This window comes from Podarcis vaucheri (genome assembly GCF_965113315.1).
Source record: "Podarcis vaucheri genome assembly, chromosome: 3".
In the NCBI taxonomy this organism is placed as follows: Eukaryota; Metazoa; Chordata; class Lepidosauria; order Squamata; family Lacertidae; genus Podarcis; species Podarcis vaucheri.
In genome coordinates this window covers 95,619,211-95,640,921 of record NC_138761.1, presented here as the reverse complement: position 1 = coordinate 95,640,921, position 21,711 = coordinate 95,619,211, and the positions used below count along the sequence as shown (strand labels likewise).

The 21,711-nt window shown below is 42.8% G+C and overlaps 1 protein-coding gene across 3 annotated transcripts in view; it reads left to right on the top strand.

Moving 5' to 3' along the window:
• Positions 1-21,711, top strand: part of GREB1 (growth regulating estrogen receptor binding 1) — a 90,663-nt gene that overhangs the window by 11,857 nt on the left and 57,095 nt on the right. The window contains exons 5-6 of one of the 3 annotated variants that reach the window (XM_082218157.1): positions 1,085-1,213; positions 20,912-21,107. In XM_082218157.1, the coding sequence (XP_082074283.1) occupies positions 20,951-21,107 (157 nt within the window). In that variant the 5' untranslated portion in view covers positions 1,085-1,213; positions 20,912-20,950. Of the gene's footprint in view, positions 1-1,084; positions 1,214-14,800; positions 14,986-16,206; positions 16,324-20,911; positions 21,108-21,711 lie in introns of those variants that run through there. The other 2 variants (XM_082218158.1, XM_082218159.1) reach the window with 2 other exon arrangements.

Sequence of the window (21,711 nt, the reverse complement as noted above, 5' to 3'; positions counted from 1 at the left end):
CAATGGTGGGGGAAGCTGTGAAAGTATTGTGTGCTGGAGAAAGAACAGATAAAGAACATTTGTATCAGCCAGCAAAACTAGCTCTGCATTTGTGAAAATAGAAGCTGGGGGAACAGCGTATAGCTTTTGTGGCATTCAGTGACCAGAGTTTTCAGAAAAAGCAAAGGTTCTCCATTTGTAAATGGTTTAGCAGAGGTCTGCACCACTCCAGTGAAGGTGGCATGCTGAGAAGGTGCCACACAGCTATATCCCACCCCACTCCACACTTTACATTTCAACTATGTATTTATTTTAAACTAGTCAGGAATTACGGGACTGATCTGAAGGTAGTTTGGCTCTCGCTCAAGAGCTAACAGCTATTGCAAGCTGCATTTCCTCATACTCTACTCCCTTCCCTGAGGCCAAAAATGCCTCTTTCAGGTCACAGATACAGATGGTGCTGCTCTGACCCAGTGATATTAAAGTTGGGTTTGGCCTGGGAATCCTCTGATAGATCTTTCAAGTTGCTGCCTCAAGCACAGTTACTTTTGGCAATGTGATTATCATGAGTTGCACTGTTTGCTGGCAGCATGGCACTGCAAAAATGCAATGTTATGCTAGTGTTGTCAGTAGTGTAAAAATGATGGGGGGGGGGGTGTTTCACCATCTTCTGTCCAAGAGATGGCTCATCTCTCTGCTTTGTGAGGTATTGCCTCAGGTGTTGCCAAACTTTGGGGGGCCCGTGGGCACATTCAGGAACTTGAAAGAGAGCCATGAGCACCACCCCAGCTTCCCTCCCCTGGGACACCCTGACCTCATCCACACTCTGCAAGGCAGATAGAAAGATTCACAGCATGTGCACACATGCCAGTACACACACAAACATCTGCATGCTCTTCTTTTCTGTGGGAAGTGAGTAAAAGTCAGCTCCAGCAAAATTAATTCATCCTATTGATTTTGCTATTGGGTCTCCCAAAACCACCATCTAATTCAAGCTTACATTGGTAGACTGCACAGTGGATCTGGTACTTGCCAGACCATGAAAGCATTAACCCAAGGTACAGATCCTCATAGATCCTCATGGTTTTTTTGTTTTTTTACATAGGATAACAACAAAAGCATCAACAAATTGCGGAACATATCTGTGGACAGATGATTTTGTGGTGGATTTGATGGAGTCCCTTGTAAAAATAAGGAGGATCTATAAGGAACTGTGCCTCAATTCCATGTTCAGGTATGAAAAGTTGCTAACTTTGGTATTCTGATGATGATTTCATCTTTGTTTGCCTTTCATTATATGTGATGGATTTGAAATATTGTACTTGGCACAAAAAACCGGCAGTGTAAAACTGCAGTTCATTCACCATGAATGAATAGTTAATCATTAAAGATAAACGTAAGGCACTTAATCTTTAACGCAGCCTCAAACTAGGCTCAAACTATAGCAGGTCAGCACTTATTCATGGAATGATTTTCTTTTGGCGCCTGCTCTGTAACCACCCCCTTCAGACTGTATTTTCTTGCTGTGTTTGGTACTAGAACTCTCTGGCCAGTTCTGCTGCTAATGGACAACACAAGGTGCTGAGCTGTGGTCTGTGAGGCAACAAGTTGTGCTGTACATGCTGTCTCTCCAGAATGCTGTTTCGTTCTTTCCTCTGTTTATGTAATTTTTGTCCTCTCTCTTTCATTCTCTCTCTCTCCCCCCCAGTTTAAAGCTCATTTCTTATACCCATGAGGCTGTTCTTCCCTACCATGTCTCTCGGTTGCTAAAAAGGCTTCCCTAGGAAGCAGCAGTGAATTTGGAGGACTTATAGTGGATTTTTTGCTTAATTAATGAAGAGAGGTTCTGGCCTTGGGGCCTCTGGTTATTTTCAGAACCCAAGAACGTAACTAAGGTTACATTTAACATCATGCATTTTAATCACTATGGCACCACTTTCAAAAGTCACAGCTTCCCCCAGAACATACTGGAAACCCCTATTCCCCTCCTAGAACTACAATTCTCAGAGTGATTTAGCAATCCCTTATCACAGGGAAGTTTGGGAATGGGAGCTGTATGAGGGGAATGGAGGGGGTTGGTCTCCTAACAACTCTTGGCACCCATAGTGGCAGCCCTGTATTGGGAAATTTTTAAGGTCTGGTGTTTTACAATTTTTTATATATGCTGTAAGCCACCCAGAGTAGCTGTGGAAACCCAGCCAGATGAGTAGGGCATAAATAATAAAAGTATTAGTATTATTATTACAGTGGTACCTCAGGTTACATATGCTTCAGGTTACAGACTCCGCTAACCCAGAAATAGTGCTTCAGGTTAAGAGCTTTGCTTCAGGATGAGAACAGAAATTGTGCTCCAGCGGTGTGGCAGCAGCAGGAGGCCCCATTAGCTAAAGTGGTGCTTCAGGTTAAGAACAGTTTCAGATTAAGAACAGACCTTCGGAACGAATTAAGTACTTAACCCGAGGTACCACTGTATTATCACTATCACTATTACTATTACTACTACAGCTCCCATAATTCTTTGGGGAGAAAGTCACAACTGTTTAATGTAGTATCAGTGCTTTAAATGCATGGGTGTGGATGTTTTCTCCTGCTCTCGAGGATAAGACTTGAACCATAGGCTTCAAGTTACAAGAAAGGAGATTCTGACTAAATATCTGGAAAAACTTTCTGACAGTAAGAGCTGTTTGACAGTGGAACAGTCTGCCTCAGGAGGTTGCGGACTCTCCTTCCTTGGAGGTTTTTAAGCAGAGGTTGGATGGCCATCTGTCATGGATGCTTTAGCTGAGATCCCTGCGTTGCAGGGGGTTGGACTAGATGTTCCTTGGGGTCCCTTCCAACTCTACAGTTCTATGACTATATGTGGCCGAAGACAATAGGCACTTTTGGTAGGCAGAACATAAAGAAAAAGCAACCTCCAGCATGTTGCTTAGGGTTCAGAGAACACAATGACTGCTTACCGTCCTTCCTGGTGAGTGGCAGTCTGGCCCATGAGGTGCCTCCTTTCGCTCCCGGATGCGCTGTGCCATCTTTGCTTGTTCCCCATCCCCCTCAGCCACTGTGGAGGCTCACAGGTTCCCGCCAAACCCATCCATTCAAATTGGCCAATCCGTGGCAGCCGGGGGAAGGGGGAGGCATGGGGAGCAGACTTGAGGGAGGCAGGCCCTCCCTCCATCTTTTTAGCCTGGCTGTCTCCCAGTCGGCTGGGAGCGTACAATTCAAGTTGTTAGTCCCAAATCCTTGCCAGACTGCACGTAATTCATTCAACACGCTGTGCTGTTCACACATTTTCACCCATGGCTGCCACACTATACAAAAGCTGGCTAACCTCTTAGTGGTACATGTGGTATGTTAAACCATCACAGTCATCTCAAACCTTTAAAGCAGGGGTGTCACCCAGCTGAAGTACTTCTGGTTCACTGGTGACTGGCGAGAGAACTATGCACTCCAACTCCCATCAGCCTCATCCAGCAAGGATGGTTGTCAGGGACAACGGGAATTACAGTCCAGCAACATCTGCAAGGCCCCGGGTTTCCCGCCACTGTCTCAATTCATTAACCATATGGATCTAATTAAATTAGCCAATTGTGTTTGTGAGTGAAAACAATAGCTCAGAAGAAAACAGCATGCTTTCTTTTGCTTTCACAACATGAGCAAACCATCCTTTCTTTTTACAAAGATAAATGCTAAGGCTACAATCCTATATACAGTTACCAAGGAGTAAGATCCACTGAATGCAGTGGGACTTACTTCTGAGTAAGTACCCATACAATTGTGCTGTAAAATTTCCATCTCTGTTTTGTTTAGAAGAGATGCTGCACATAAATTAAAATGGACATGTTGGCGCTTCGATGAATTAAAATTAGCATGTTGCTGCCTGCTGCTGCAGCTTCAAAACCTTAATATTCACGTTGAATGTAATTGCTAGGAGTGCCTGTTAGAGTGGGGGGTGGTTTTGTCCAGTGGAGAGATATAGGAGCCTTGGATGCAGGAGAATTGGTATCAAATCTCAGTCTTGGGCTCCTTTCTGGCTTTGGGCAAATTGCAGATTCTCTTTCAGCCTTAGTTAAGAAACTGCATATCCTATTACAGGGGTTCCCAAACAGTTGTCCATCGACCACCAGTAGTGTGTAAGCTTCATTTATGTGATCCACAACATGTCTGTGGATTTGACGCTGAAGGTGAGAGATGGCAGACTGGTCACATTAAATATTATACCTATTGTTAATTCTATTCTTGTTGCTTCTTTTCTTTCTTATGTTGTGTTCTGCCATTTGGATTCTGTGGAATTATAATTGCTGCAACAGGCAGGAAAGTCATTAAGGGGGTCCATCAAGACCCTCTGTCAATTAGCTTCCGGACCCAATTCAAAGTGCTGGTTTTGACATATAAAGCCTTAAACAGCTCAGGACTACAATACCTGCCTTCGCCGGTGTAAACCATCCCATACTCTGCGTTCATCATAGAAGCATAGAGTTGCAAGGGACCCTGAGGATCATCGACCCCCTGCAATGCAGGAATATGCAGCTGTCCTATGTGGGGATTGAACCTGCAACCTTGGTGTTCTCAGCACCATGATCTAACCAACTGAGCTATCCAGTGCTGTAATCATCTGAGGCCCTTCTTCATGTGTCCCCTCCTTGTGAAGTCCAGAGGGTGCCAACACATCCATGAGCCTTCTCTGTGGTGGCCCCCCGTTTGTTCAATGCCTTTTAAATGTGTCTATGGGAAGGGGGCGGGTCTTGTTTTGCTGTTTTGTTTTACTTATTTACTTTTTTTAAAAAAATAATTTATTGCTTTAAAATCGAAACTTACACAACAAAAGCTTGAAAAAAGAAAAAAAGAAAAGAAACCAAAGAAACACAATACATCTCTTACAAACAAAAAAACCCAATAGAACAATGCATCACAAATTTACAAAAATATTCCATCAACTTCCGACTTCCTTGATATGGGTTCTTTGTTTTCTTAATTACTTGCCTCTATTTTTCAATAAACTTTATCCTTATTAAATCTTGTTTGACTTCATTATACCTTAATCAGTTCCGAGAGTTATTCAAAGTATTCTAAAGTTTTTATATGGGGACACTGTTCTTTTAAATATTTTCTATAGCTTTCCCATTCCCTTTTGAACTTTTGGGTTGAACGATCTGTGATCTTTTCCATCATATATGCTAGTTCCATGTATTCAAGCATTTCCCCTTGCCATTCCTCTTTTGGTGGAGTTTTATCTCCTTTCCATCCCCTGGCTATCAGCATCCTCGCTGCTGTTGTTGCATACAAAAAGATCCTTCTTTTCTCCCTTGGGATGTTTGATGCCATTACTGTATACCTAATAAGAAGGCTTCAGGTTTTTATTATTATTATTAAACTTTATTTTGAACAGTTTTTTTTTTAAATTCATTGTGTATAAGTTCCCAAAAGGTCTTAATTCTTTTGTACCCCACCCACCTGTATTTTAGTCTGTGAACTGCCCAGAGATCTGACAATGAAGGTTGGCATATAAATCTAATAAATAAAATAATTTATTTTCAAGTGGTCCTTGTGGAGGTGGGGAGAGTTTGGGAACTTTGGTTCCAAGTACAGGGGCAGAATAACATGCAGTACGGTCTGCCATGATCATGCATAAAATAAGGGCTGTGGTCTTACTTTTAGAGCCTTTGGCACATCCTGGTGGGTGAGAGAGTCCAGTCCTTCCTAAACTACCCTCTTAACCTCTCCCCTCAAATTATTCTCTGCAGCCAATCTTACTTCTGAGGAGAAAAGGGCAGACTGCAAGTAGGGTAGCCACAGGCAGGGGAAGATTTAGTGAACCCCATCTGTGTGCCCTTTTGGCTCTAAAATTAGGTTATACCCAGTGCTATTTTTCTATAAAAAGAGATGTTTGGCTCTCACCATGAACATCTCCCTTGTTCTCTTATAATGGCAATGGTGCCCACCTAAGAGGTGCCAGAACATTCTGGTGAGTTCTGGCTGGAAAAAACCCACCCTGCTTTATATGTGATTTGGGCAGACCAGCTGCTGTCATGTCTAAATGTGCCCTTAGCTCAGTCTCACACTTGGTGGGTGGCCTTAGGCTAGCCAGTAACCTGCAGCTTCCCGCTCAGCCTAACTATCACACAATTTACCCTTGCGGCAAGAGTCAAGCTAATTTTACAGGGTCATTATAAAGATTGTTATCTAGGTGAAACACAGCATTGATATAGAGCTTTTATTGTCCCACCCCAGGTTATTATTTAGGGATGAGGCATTTTGTGGGTTAAGTTTTTTTTTTTTTGCCTTGGATGATTTTTGTGTGTGCATTCATCAGAAGTTTTAATAAATAGGTTGGCAACCTCAGGCATACCTCAAAACCCACAGCCAGTTTTCTAAGCCATTACAGGTCAAGAAGTCCTTTCCACAAACAGAACGGTATGTCCTTTACCATTTTTACAAAAATATATTTATCCTGTGGGGATGTTGGTTGGTGTTTTCTCCCCTCCCCACCCCAGTTTAAATCTTATTTCTTTCTGTTCTTTTTTGCGGAGGAGGGGGATGATTCAGGGTGGAGAATGAATCACGAGGCCTCTCAACCACTTGGGCTTTATGTAGTATCCTGGGGCGCTAGGCTCTACAGCTCTAGCTGTTTATGCCCTACCTCCCTAGAAGATGGTCTCTCCCCCTGTATCCTGTTGTGGCATGACCAAGAATGCCACGCAAGTGCTAACTTTCTACCACAAAGCCACACACACACACATCCCAACACAGAGAGGGAGAGAATCTCAGCGACCTCTCATGACTACGGAAGGGTGTTGTTCTGGAGAAATGAACGTCTAGTCCCATCTTGTTCCACAGTTGGGGTCCAGGGCCACTAGCTACAACAGATACCAAACTTGCTTGTACGTTATGTACATCAGAGAAGCCGGCATTTAAGCCGATGCACTATGTGTCACACTTGGAAAGCAAAACGACTGAGCGTTGGGCCTGCTTGCTTGGTGGTTCTCCTTATAAGAGAATTAAACAGATTCACGAAGGATATGGACAGTGGTTGTGTTCTTCCTACACAGTTGGGAATTGTCGGTGCTATTGGACTCATGTCCCACATGTGGGCTTCCCATGGCCAACTGGCTAAAGTTGTGAGATAAAATTCAACTTCCTCACTGCCCACTGTGAGAATGGAATGCCGGATTGACCCAGCAGACTTTTACCTTCTTATGGTATTATGTTGATTTGAAATTATGACACTAAAGGCTTAACTTTTAGTGATTTTTTTTTTTAAAGCAATAGGGAAAATGCATTGTAAAGTGTGGGGTAATTCTTGCTTCAGTGCAGTGTCATCTAACCTCCCCTCATACATTGACAAAGAAAAAGAAATGTGTGTGTTGCAGGGGGTGGGGAAGCAGGCAAAAACTAGGGAAGGAACATAAGTAACTAGGGCCCAGACTGGATCAGTCACCAATGGGGGTTTCCCTTGAAATGCAAACAGCAGCTTCACAGGTTTGGAAGGGGAATACAGTGGTACCTCGGGTTACATACACTTCAGGTTACATATGATTCAGGTTACAGACTCCGCTAACCCAGAAATAGTACCTCGGGTTAAGAACTTTGCTTCAGGATGAGAACAGAAATCATGCTCCGGCGGCGGCGCAGCAGCAGGAGGCCCCATTAGCTAAAGTGGTGCTTCAGGTTAAGAACAGTTTCAGGTTAAGAACGGACCTCTGGAACGAATTAAGTACTTAACCCGAGGTACCACTGTATGGCAAGGAGAGCACAAATTCCTCAGCCAGTCCTCTAGATGCTCAGGCTTCCCTGGGGGTAAACCACACATACACATTAATTACAGCCATGCAATTAACGTCATGTTTCCTTTGGCCCCGAGGGCAATTTGTTAGTCATTGTAAACAGGGAAGGGCATAGCTCCGTGGTAGAGAAAATTTGCATATATATTTTTTGCACCCTTTTGCACAGGTGTTGGGTATGGAAAAAAGGAATGTGTCAGATAATTGGAATGTATGTCCACTGAAATATGTTAGACTATTGATTGGTGGGTAATGTGAGCTACATCCCACCTTTTTGCAAATTTACGGGCTTCTTCAGATGTATATTGGGATCCATTGTCAGATATTAATTCATCACAAATGTCATGCCTTGACAGTACTATCTTTGGGTGGGTTATTATAGCTCCGGATGAGGTGTTTTTCAATTCTGTTACTTCAAATTGACTTTAAGTTTGTTACGTTTTCCTTCCAGTTCAAATAAATCTGTAACCAGTTGCTGCCAGGCTCTGCTGGGCACCTCCCTAGTTATCATGTGTTCTTTTTTGTGTTTTTGGTATTTTGCACAAGTGTTACAGGTTCCGACCATCTCCTCTCTTTGTACATTAGGTCAGTAGAAGGTGTGCCTTGGCCTTCATTTTCACAATACCATCTCAAGGTCTTCTTCATGTTCCAGTATCTCTGGACACATTGCCTTTGAGGTCACAATCCTTTCCCCTTTCAGAATCAGACCATTTTCTACTGTTAGCTCTATCTTATCATTACAGAAATACAGTAGACCACTCCACACTTATGGTTTCTTTAAGGCAGACAATATCCTGCCTCTCTCTGTTTTGTGCCTAGTTTCTTCCAGTTTGTTTGTGATTGCGTTGAGGTCTTTCAATAGCATGTACACCTGCTCTTCTAAGTCTTTTTCATCTTTGGCATTTTTGTGGGTGGCATTTCTCTTAAAGGGGCCACATGCCAGATATTTAATTGATAATGCATATGTTAAACGTAAAGGGACCCCTGACCATTAGGTCCAGTCGTGACTGACTCTGGGGTTGCGGCGCTCATCTCGCTTTATTGGCCGAGGGAGAAGGCGTACAGCTTCCAGGTCATGTGGCCAGCATGACTAAGCCACTTCTGGCGAACTAGAGCAGTGCACGGAAACGGCATTTACCTTACCGCCGGAGCGGTACCTATTTATCTACTTGCACTTTGACTTGCTTTCGAACTGCTAGGTTGGCAGGAGCAGGGACTGAGAAACGGGAGCTCACCCTGTCACGGGGATTCGAACCGCCGACCTTCTAATCAGCAAGTCCTAGGCTCTGTGGTTTAACCCGCAGTACAAATAGTATATTTCTGGAACATTTGTGCTCCTCTGACATGGTAACCCTCAGGACTGCAAACTCATACATTTAAAGCACCCTGCTCCCAAGAATCCTGGGAACTGTGCTTTACTCCCCATGGAGCTACAATTTCCCATATTCTTAGGAAACTACAGTTCCCAGGATTCTATGGGAGCAGGGAATATGCTTTAAATGTAAGGCGTTTATGCAGTATTTCCAGAGTTGAACCTGACAAAAAGTCAGCAGGGCACTGCATCATATGTTTCCTTCTTTGTTGCCTGAAAATTGTCCAAGGGAAATTGGAGTTCTTGTACAAGTGTTCCAGAGTTGTTTTTGTCGCTGTTCCTGATTGCATCCCACCCAGCCCCATAAAACAGTGCACTTGGCACATTCGAACAATAAACAAACATTCAATTGCATGGAAGACCTTTGGTTTGAAACAACAGACTGGAGACAAATAAAGTGGCTTGTTATATTTGATACTTGATAACATGCTGATAACGTGCTGTAGCTTAACATTATGTGCCTGATCAAAATTTATTCTGACCTGACCCTAGACATTCATTTGGAACTAATTTCTGTTGGCTTCCCATAAATGTGCTAGCATGCAGCCTTAATATATTAATACAGCAGATCACAGTGCCAGCAACCATGGAAAAGCTTGTCAGTACAAGGTCCACAACTTCATGATTACATAGTTATGATTCAGTGTTTGCTTGAATTGCAAATAAAAGTAGTTTTGAATTATACTGCTTTTCCCACTGGAACTTTTGGGGTTAGGGTTGTGATTTCGCACGGAATTCTGTGCTGTATGTATGAACCAATCAGCCAAATTTTTTTGAATTATCCAAGCTATATAATTTATTCATCATCACTTATTTGAATGTGGGGAGGGGCAAGCATACATTCAAGGGACCTCGAAGCTGCCTATCTATTGTTAAGTACACGGGCAGCAAACTGAGCAGGAAGACATGGCCCCTGATCACAATCTTCCCCCATTAGAGTGCATTGTATTTCTATTTAAATTATGGCACTGTTTTGTCCACATATGTAGAAATCAGCAGATGCATTTTTATGCAAATCTACGTCACATTGGGTCTTCATATTTTCTGGAGAAGCATAAAGAACCATCTTAACCAAAAGCTGCTTTGAGGATATTTTTCTTTCTTTCTTCCTCTCCCACCCTAGCTACGATATCTTTTTATCTTGTGATATCAGAGGCAGGACCTGGGACCTTCTATGAAGCAGGTCCTCTAGTACTGATGCTGATTATTCTTCTCCTAACTGTGGGGATGGGAAAGAAAGGTAGAAGCTTCAAAACCTGGACTGATCCCAAAACAGCATTAAGGCAGTTTGCCATCCCAGGAGAAAACCAAAACCTAGAAAAATCCTGGCCGTCCTGAAGTTGCCAGAACCCACCTGTCAGCTCCATGTCCACCACCAGAAGTGATGCTGGACTCAGGTTCTAGGCAGCTTCCAGCAGTTGCTAGCACATGCTCCTATGTTCTCCCAAGGAGAGGGTTTGGAACTGGGTAGAAAGGGTGAAATGAATCTGGAATCTTTCTCAGCAGAGCTAATCCAGGCTGCAACCATATTATGGGCTGTGTTAATTAATCAGGCATTTTTCATTGCTCAGAAAGACTTTGCTCAATACTTGGTACATGTGACTTGGTGGAACGTGATCATCCTAATGCTAGTGATGGTTTAAAATTACTTGTGTATTAGACAGCGTTATTGATGCTCTTTGGAAAGTTTCCAGTCCCAAATCAGTTGATGTGGCTTGTACAAGGAATGCATGGGGCAACCCAGCCAAATGGGTAGGGTATTATTATTATTATTATTATTATTATTATTATTATTATCCACTAGCCTCTCTTCCAACTTCCTGTGGTCATTAGAACATCTGTGCAGAGCATGCAAATTGTATGGGTATAGGCTTTTCCTGCTATACTCTAGTTCACCAGATGCCAATCATATGTCTCAATATGAAAACAAGCTCTACTTTCTTGGCAAAGGCTGCATCATTTGTAAAATAATCTGTCTGTTTAATAATGCATTCTATTGAAAAGGAATGGGAGGATGTGCTTAGGCATGATTCATCACCGTCTGTTACAATAATTATAAGGTTTTTTTTTCTTGCTTCCCCGGTCAAAACGACCTTATTTTTATAGGTTTTTTTTAGTGCTTGTATGCTTTGCTTTAGGGTTTTGAAAATAAGTTTAGCAACAGAGACACACCTAATTCATTTGCAAGAGGCACTAATACCCTGTCTTGTTTTCTTCCACATTTCTGTTTGCCATGGTGCCAGAACAGAAACTTTTGTACAACTAAGTTTGATAGGTGACGCAATTGCAAGTCCAACTCACATTTTGATTGCTCTCTGAAATTTCCCATCATTTATGAGTGGGGTGCAAAGTGGGGGCTGTGATTCATGGTAATAATTATTAGCATTTATGTCACTCTTACACGGGACGCGGGTGGCGCTGTGGGTTAAACCACAGAGCCTAGGGCTTTCCGATCAGAAAGTCGGTGGTTCAAATCCTTGCGATGGGGTGAGCTCCCGTTGCTCGGTCCCTGCTCCTGCCAACCTAGCAGTTTGAAAGCATGTCAAAGTGCAAGTAGATAAATAGGTACCGCTCCAGCGGGAAGGTTAATGCCGTTTCCATGCACTGCTCTGGTTCATGAGAAGCGGCTTAGTCATGCTGGCCACATGACCTGGAAGCTGTACGCCTTCTCCCTCAGCCAATAAAGCGAGATGAGCGCCGCAACCCCAGAGTCGTCCGTGACTGGACCTAATGGTCAGGGGTCCCTTTACTTTTACCTGTGTCACTCTTAGAGCAGGAGGCAGGAATCTGTGGCCCTGCAGATGTTCCTGGATTCCAACTCCCACCAACTCCAGTGAAATCCTGTACATGTTCTATTAAGAAACAAACACCTGGGACTTACTCCCAGGTAAATGTGTACAGTATGGCAACCTTAAGTAACCCATTATTTCTCATTCCCGTCCCACTCCCCAGTCCTCTATCTTCAATAGTGGGATGATATAGGTCTACCTCCTTAGCTCCCAACTGCAACATTTTCAAAAGTATGTGTTCCATGGTTTGGCTATTGAAAAACGGGGTTCGCAGTAGCTAATTGGGAACTACTGGCTTACTTTACAGGGTTGTTGTAAAATTTGCCTAGTTAATGTATGCATTTTTAATCCCTAACCATTGGACAAGCTTATGACTAGCAATGAATGGATGCCAATTGCATATACAATATTAGGCAAACCTGACAGTCTCAAAGTTGAAATTTGTTTTTTATCTTTTGATTTTTGTGTTGTGAACTGCCCTGAGATCTGCGGATGTAGGGATGTAGGGTGGTATACAAATTTAAATAACAACAACAGCAGCAGCAACAACAACAATATCATATTTAATTTTCTACAAGTATCCCAGTAAAAATGTCTAAATAACACAACATTTCATTCCTGTTAAGGCTGCAAAGTACTGTAATTTGCATAAGAATATTTATGGATAATCTACATAACTAGAAACAGCACGAAGAAACTTGCATATATATTTTTAGACAATAGACTACCCCAAGCCAAATTCCAATGTATGTCAGAGTAGTAAAATATCCCAAAGCAAATTAATGCATGTGGTGTCAGAAGGACTTTAAAAACTGTCTCTTTGGATTAGTTTTGTTTGAAAAACTCCATCAGACTTTTTTTTTTTACCTCAACACTTTCCATTGGTTGTGACAAAAAAGCACTTCAGTAGCGAAAATATTGGGATATTTTGTGTCCAAGCAGTTTCGCTTATATGATGGAAAGAAAACAATAAATAAAAAGTGGCTGAAATTGGAGGACATTGTTTATTATTGCACAGGTGGCAATGTCCCAGAAGGACTATGTTAATAGGTCAACTTGTGTGTAAATTCTGCAATGAAAGGTGCACTTGGAGTTGAATTTTGTCCCAAATTACCAGCCACATCCGTTACAGGGGGTTACATATTTTTTTAAACAATTCATTACTACAACTACTACCATTATGAAAACTGCCTATAATTACCAATCAAAATTCCAAATCAGTAACTAAGATTATTTTATTTATTTAAGCAACACATTGATATACAGCCTTCATAACTGCTTATCCCAGGTGGCTTACAAAAGCAACAAAGAATGCAAATAATAATTAAAACAATAAAATTGGTAGCAAAAATAAAATCCATTGGAACAGCAGAGCGACAAAGTCCCTTCGTAGTGTTTAAAATATACTTTCCCTTACAGTGCTTAATATCCAGTTCATTAAAATCCCCGTAATTACGAACAGAAGGTGTAGCCGCCTCTAGGAACATTCTCGTGTGTGGGTTGGCCGCTTCACTCAGACTATGAGCTCAGCTTAGTTCAGGAAGAGAGCAGTTACAGAAAGCATTTGTGGTATGAAAAGTTATGACATTTCTGCAGGAAGTAACGGTTTCCTTGGTAACCTCTAGGTTAGATTACTGCAAAATGTTATATGTGGGGCTGCCTCTGAAGACGCCTTGAAAACTTTAGCTGGGGCAGAATTCAGCAGCCTGCTTGTTCAATGGGACAAGATGTTTTGAGCATATAGCACCAAACCTGGCCCAGCTGCACTGGCTGCTAATTAGTTTCCGGGCCCAATTCAAAGCCCTGGTTTTGATCTATAAAGCCACAAACGGCTCAGGGCCGCAATCTCTCAAGGAGCACCTCTCCCCATATGAACCGACCTGGAGCCTTCTATCATCATCTGAGGCCCTTCTTTGTGTTTGCCCCTCCACAAGAGGCCGGAAGGGTGGCAACATAAGAACGAGCCTTTTCTGTGGTGGCTCCCTATGTGTGGAATGCTTTCCCCAGGGAGGCTCGCCTGGCGCCTTCATTGCATACCTTTGGGTGCCAGGTAAAAACACCCCTCTTCTCCCAGGCCTTTGGCAAATCAAACTGGCCTCTTAAACTGGGGTGTGTGTCTCTGTGTGTTTTCGGTTTACTATTTTGTTTGCTTTGCACGCTGTGCATTTTTGTGCTTTTTATACTGGAAACCGCCCTATGATCCTTGGATGAAGGGTGGTACATAAATTTAATAAAGCAAATTAGGTTTTTCTTTTATGTGAGTGTCAGGTCTGGTTCTTCCATGTGCACATCCCCAGGTAAGGCTGAGAAAACATAGAGGTCTGATTTGGTGTAAGATAGCTTCCTAGGTTCTCTCACACCAGATACTCACTATATATCAGATCCACACGTCAGCTGGCTCGGGAGCCCTTTCCTTCCATGTTATAAGAAGAGAGCACTTTAAACAAACACTCGCATCAATGAAGTTTTAGTTTTTTGAAACCGTACAGTGCAAAGTCCAGCCCTCTGCCTTCCAAAAGGGAATAGCGGCTGTGTTGGGGAGGGCGGGGGGGGGGGAGAGCTGTTGACGTTAATAGTACCTCAGACTGACAGACTGGTAAGTACTTGACTGGGAGCAACATGACCTAGCAAAACACTTCAGTGTTAATAAGACATTGGGGGGGGGGTGGATGCTTCCATTTATCATCTAGCCCATCGGACCCACAAGATTCTGGAACAGCTTGCTGGGTTATGGTGTAGCCCTTATTTTGTTTCCGTCGTGGCCACAGAACATAACAGAGATAGCTTTGAATCCTTCCTCTGTTCTGCTGTCACAGAAGAATGTTCGTGTCATGATGACCTGACCAAGTGTTCAGTTGCACACACACTGCACTGTTTCCAGAGGGTTACTCAGTCAGGCTGACAGGCTCTCTCTTCTGAATCAAAGGGAGGCAAACTCCAGCAGAGCTGGAGTTGGCAGCTATCAGCCACCTTTGCAAGTGCTCTGGCAGTGCTCAGTTCACGATGATTCAAATCACGAGGCTGACTTAGGGGCATAATTTTGGGAGCCTGAACACCTCAGCTGTGTAAGGTATAGTGTGTGTTTTTTTTGTTATGTTGGGAACATTTGCTTATTTCTTCCTCTTGTGTCACTGAGATTTCCCCCCCTCAGGTGAGATTTATTGTGAAGAGCTACGTTATCTAGCCCTGGTGTGGGCTGACTCCCAATCTTCTGTGGCCTCTCTTTTTTCCTTTACTTGGATCCCTGTGGTCCAACAGTGTGTTCTAAAATCACAAAGTAAGAGAGTGCCTAATTGGCATTTCTCAGTGGTTGAACATAACTGCTTTATTTTAAGTGGTTCTGAATGGGCACTCTTGACTTGAGAATATAAGTGCTTGTCACTTAAACCAAGGACTATGTAGTTCTACATTATTTTCAGGAATCCCAGCTACCAGCAAGCTTTAGGTAGTCTACTGAGGAAATGTCCTATAGTCTACCTGCAGATACCTCTGCCCATCCTTAATTACATGGGCTATTGAAGTTCATAATGCCACCATCTTTTTTTTCAGAATTATGATTATTCTCACGCTTCTGCCTTGTTATAATGGCATAAGAAACATTGTTTCAAATATGCTTTCCTATAACATCTCTTTAACCATTGCTCGCAGAATTATTACTTGCTTTCTAGCTCTGCTTCATGTCATAGGAAAGAAACACAGGCTTTTCAAAGGACAGAATGCATGAGGGGAATATTCATTTCACGATACACATGTTCAGAAAGTAATGCCTTGATTGGATTTTATTTACTTTTTATAAGCTCCCTCCTTTTGCACCAACAATTTTCTGGAGTTAGATTTGTATGAGACGAGATGAAAGCTGACATAGAGGAAATTGTTTCTAAGCCCCAACTTTGTACAATTTTGGTTTCGGGTTTCCAAGAGCAATTGGCTCTATAAAAGGAATGTTTTCCCAGTTTCGAAAACCTGGGTATTTTTTGCTACTTTAAAAACTATTTTTAGGGAAGGTGTGACCATCTACTTCTTGGTCCTGATGCTTTGAGAAGATGGCCCTCCCAGTTCTACAATTCTATGATTCTATGTCTAAACTGCAGAAGCAAACCACTTTAGTTGCTGTTTTCCTTCCCTGCCAATGGGAGTCTTGTCAGGGGGTTGGGGACCTCTTAGCCTAGGAATCTCAACACTCTCTCAGTGAAACAGTTCCCAGGATTATTGGAGGTGTGTAGGGGTGGAGTTTGAAATGGCTAAATCAGTTTCAAATAGGAATGCTTACAGTATCGATATACCTTGTGGATGTGGAAGGCGCTTGTCGGAGGAACTAATACCTCAAGGTCACCTTTGCTTTGCTTAGAAGTAGGATTACTTGGATTTCAGTACACCGGCTGCCGCTAAAAGCATACGCAATCATAAGGTAAGTGCTAGAAATTATGGGAGTGATGTGTTTAAATCGAGCTAGTATCAGCATGGTCCTCATCTTGAATTTGTATGCAAGTTATTAAGAGAAAACTAAGAACAGAAGGAAGGCAGAAAGGCAGACAATTCAGTGCTCCTTAAGGAAGATGTATTTGTTTTTAACAGGTGTAGATTATGCTCTGTTCCCCCCCCCCCCCGATAAAGACCTGCCTGCCACAATGCTAATTTTCAGAGTCTCCCTCTCCTCCTGCCTCCAGACCTTTATTAAAAGTCTAGTCTACATTGCTAGAGGAAAGGTCTAAAGTTATTATTATGTGCCTTAAGAGCTTATAAAGTAAAACACATGATTAATATTTCAGGTCCCCCCCAAACTCATGCATTCCCAGTTGCTACCTTGTAGTTGACTGAGAATGCAACCCTGTATAGCTTTCTACTCAGAAGTAAGCCCTGCTGAGTTCAATGGGACTTCCCAGCTCACTTTCCCACTGCCTCTTGAGCCCGTGTTTTATCCCAGTGTGGATCACATCTCTGTGGGGCTTCGTGCTCTGAGGCAGGTCATCCTTATTCCCTCATGCTTTTTTAAAGGTGTCTAGACCGAGGGCGACTTTCCAGAAGCCACTGTTAAAGCCTAGATGAGATTTGACCTTATGTTTTAAGCCTACATAAGCAAACACTCTGCACTGAAGTTGCTATACCAACTGCCCAGTGAAGAAGCGTAACAGTTCAGCAGAACCTGGGAACCTGGGATGCTGTTTCCAGAGGCAGAGGAGCTGTGCCTTTGTGTGGGTTGGAAAAATAACAGGCTCCTTGGATTGGTAACACTGGAGTTACAGATCCTCAGCATCACAATATCAAGACGTAGCGGGATCCAAAGTACATTTAATTAGTAGTAAGTCGTATCGTATTCAGTCCAGGCTTACTAGTCCATTTTAGCATTATATAGTCTTAAGGTCATGAAGAGGCACCGTGACAGTGAAAGTTAAATATAAAGAGCTAGTGGTCACCATTTGCCCAGAGCCAAGCACACTTAAATCCAGTTGGGTTCAATGCACGGTTAAAACCTGTGGGATGTGAAAATGTCACCCTGCCCACAGAGTGTGACCCATGTTCTCCAGTGCCGATGGGGCATTTTTGCAAGTGGTGTAATAAAACCCACACCTTGCAATCAAGCTTGATAGTGTGCAACTGGAGGTTATAAATAGTGGGGGGGGGGGGGAGAGATATTAACCTGAGCACACGTTTTCCAGCTAATGCTCATTTTACATTCACCTCGCAGATGCGGGGAATGCCAAAACCAATTTAGGAAAACAGCCTTGGATCCAAGCTCTGGGAAATTGGAGTCCCAAAGCTAGTATACACAGGAGATTACTGAGGAAGTGAGTCCTCCTCTTCTCCTCGGGACTATAACTGCAGTGATTCCCTCCTTATTTTTATTTGCTAACACCGCCTCCTTCGCTTTCCCCTTCCTAACAAACTCCACTTATTAAAAGTTTGCCATTCTTTCAAACACAACTTGATTGTGGTCTGTTAACTCAGAGGCACTAAGTTCTTCCAAAATATGCAGACGAAGCAAGGGGATGGGGGGGGGCAGAAACAAGCTCCAGGATGGCAGCCAAACTCTGGGATCTGAGCTAGGCATTAAAACTCTGGGATCTGAGCTAGGCATTAAAAGACACTGCCTGGAGAACTGCGAGCTAGAGACACTTAACAGAGTTATTTTATTTCCAAAGTAACACCTGCAGCGTTTATGAGATCCTGTTAAGAAGCAGAAGAAATCTGCATTAGAATACAGTGTTTCCTGTAGGAGAGGAAGAAAAAGACACTTACAGGATGCAGCTCGGTTGCCTAATGTATTTATTGCCATATCATATATTAGGCGTTAGCCTGCAGTGTTGTTTCTGTTCCAGACTTGCAGCCAATTGATTAGGGAGCTGTTCTCCACGACTCAAGGGACAAAATAAAGAGTAAACACAATGGCTGGGTGTCTGGGAACTGACAGTCCTCACTTCAAGGCAAAAGATGGCTCACTCTGCATTAGTAACGCTTCCACTTTGAAAATTCACAGTGTCTGATGCTGGGTGCTTTTGAAGCATTGCTGCTATTTTGGTGCATAAGAGGAGGTATTTTCTGTTATTTAGGCTTCCTGGTATAATTTGACAAAACATACTTTGTATTTCAAGGGACATTTATCAGAAACGCAAGGAGACGTGTCCCCTAATTAAGGACATTACATATGACCAGAATGTTCCTTCAGTCTGAGATTCTAATCTGCGAACTCTGGTTTTTAGCATTACGTATGTTACAACTGCACTGTAAGGCTGCAAATATGCCATACACTGAAAGAATGTGATTTCCGCCAAAGAGTCCAGGGAACTGTAGTTAATCCACCACAGACCTACAACCCACAGCGCCCTTAATAAACTACAGTTCCCAGGGTTATTCGGGGAAAGTCATTGCTTGAGGAGGCGGCCCAAAACGGCAATCCAATTTGCCTTTAAAAATGTGGATGAGGGGGTGACCAAACTTGGTGATGAATGAACTTGAATTTGGCTTCCATGCCTGCTAGGAACAGCATAGAGACTTCCGTTCAAAATCTGATTTGAACTTCAGTTCAAAACCCCTTTCTTCGCCTTGCAAAATCTCGTTCTTCACTTACTCTGCCAGTTACTTTCATGCCTGCAAAATAATATTGTGTGATCTCTGGCGTATTATCCTAAACTGCTTTTTTGAAGGGTAGATTTATTCTTTGAGTTGCTGATGAGCTCCAGTGCGGTTTTTGTTTCCTATCCCCTTCACTAAGTCATAGAATTGTAGAACTGGAAGGGAACCCAAGGGACATCTAGCCCAACCTCATGCAATGCAGGAATCAAATTAAATTGCTCTTCAAGCTCTCTCTTACTTCCCTCTGTATAATTCTTTTTTTTAAAAATGCAGCAAATAGCATCATGATAGGGTTCTGTCATCAGACGTTAGGTTGCAGAGCTGACCACCCTCCCTTCTCACTTCCTGTTAACATGGAGCCTCTTAAACAGAGCCTGCCAGTATTTTTTCTGATCATTGTTTGGAATTTCACAGACATTTGAAACCTGTGCCACCCCCTTGTGTTTGTGAGCGACTGAAAGGCATCAGTCTGCGCAGCAGCAGATCTAGAAGAGTTCAATAGCACAAGAAAACGAGGCCCAGTACGTTACGCTTCCTGTTGCCCATTTTATTACTCACTTAGCACATTCAGGGTCACCAGCTTGTAGCTGTCACCCAATACTGGTGACAAGAGATTTGCAAGGGCTTTCGAGACCTTAGCTTCCACAGTATAAATGCAAGCAACCATCTCATATGGTTAGAAATAGGGATTTTTTTGTTTTTTATTTGCTCCGCTGTGCCAGTGCCCTGCTCATTTTTCCAAACAGCAAAATAATATGTCAGATAATCAGATGCTTGGGTGTACTATATTTTGTTTTTATTGTTAGGAACCCCCTAAGCCTGAAGAAAGTGCAACAGGAAATTAAAGCCAGCAGGCACTAATCTGTCACAGGGTGCTCTGCACAAACATATGTGCACGCCAGCCAATTGCTCATCGCTCAATCATTCATCACCTGTGAACTCTGTGTATGAATGGGTGGGCCAGTTTCATTGGCAAGCCTTATGTTTTGAGCTGATGTGAGGCAGCATGACAAGTCTTGCCTGTGGGGTTCAATATTGGAATGGCTCCTTCAGAGATGTGAGTCATCCCTTGATATATGGCTGTCATCAGACGATGCCTTGAGAGAGGTGGGATATATAGTCCACAAAGAAACTGGACACAATTAAATGATGCCTCTGCACATGGGAACTCCGCTGAAGTCTGACTTTAAGCCAGTGTTTCCCCAACTTGGTTCCCCAGCTGTTTTTGGACTACACTTCCCATCATGCCTGACCACTGGTCCTGCTAGCTAGGGATGATGTCGTCCAAAAGCAGCTGGAGACCCAAGTTTGGGAAACACAGCTTTAAGCAACGGGAGGTTAAATTTGGCATCTGGATTCACCCAGAATTAAATACCTGCTGAATTCAGTGGAACTGACTCCGACATCAGCCTACATTTTTTTCTGAGATACTTCTACGGGTACTCTCACCCCCTGAGGTAAGGCAGGAGGTGATCAGAGAGAGGGCATTATTTGTGGTAGCCTCCTTTCTTTGGCATTGCTTTCCTAGGGAAGTTTACCTGGTCCGGTGCATGCGTTGATATCTTTTTGGCACCAGACAAAAGTCCTTTTACAAATCTGTTTCACTTTAAATGTTTTGATTGCTGCTGTTATGCCCTTTTGAGCCTGCCAGAGTAATTACATTTACATCTTCCATTAGTATTTTTTTTTAATGATGTTGTGCTTCTTATTTTTATGTAAGCTGTAAGTTATGTAACTCCCTGTCGTTTACCTGCAGGATCTGCTCAGTGAGTGCTGCCAACTGCCCATCATCTTTGCCCTGTCAAGAACAATGTCAAACTCATGGAGAGATGCCTCTTTGGCATTCTGAGTGGTTTCCTTAGTTTGTGAGGACAAAACTTGATTTTCCTCTCTTCTCTTTCTCTTTCTTGTTTCATGTGGAATAGTAAATAAATAAAACAAGCCCTCCTCAAGCTGCAAAGAAGATGGGGAATTCTTATGCTGGGCAGCTCAAGACCACACGCTTTGAAGAAGTGCTGCATAATTCCATTGAAGCTTCTCTCCGGTCCAATAACTTAGTTCCTAGGCCGGTTTTTTCACAGCTGTATTTAGAAGCCGAACAGCACTTTTCCTCTCTAGAAGGTAAGAAACGTTGATTTGACATTTTTATTCAAGTAGAAATTGAGCCTGTTTTGTTTTTAATGATCGAGAGATCATCCTGAATATTCAGTCCACAACCAACACAAAGTTGGCAGAGCCGCCACTGGGTGCTGCCTGGTTGGTGTTGACCTGCAACAGAGCCTCGTTGGTGGTGGTTTCCCATTTATGGAATGTCCTCTTTGGTTAGGGGCATCTTTCTCCCTCGTTATTAACACTGGAATTTTAAATAAAAAACATTCCTGTTCACCTAGGCATTTGATGGCTGGAAAATAACTGTTTCTGGCAACCTTGAAATGATATTTGATGGTTTGTAATTTTTTTAATTATTATTTGTTGCGGTGGTTGCTGTTTTATTGTTTGCTGTCCTTGGCTGCTTTGGGAGGAAGGGTGGAACAGAAAGTTGATTAAATGATGAATAAATAAGCGTTCAAACATGATATTCCGATCCCCCAAGCAAAGTCACTGGAATCACTTCACCACCCACCAAGCCAACTTGTTTTACTGCTAAACTTCAGGAACCTCTGTGGATCTGACAGTATGCAGGCATCATTATTCTTCTGGTGCAACTATTTCCTCCTGTTAATTG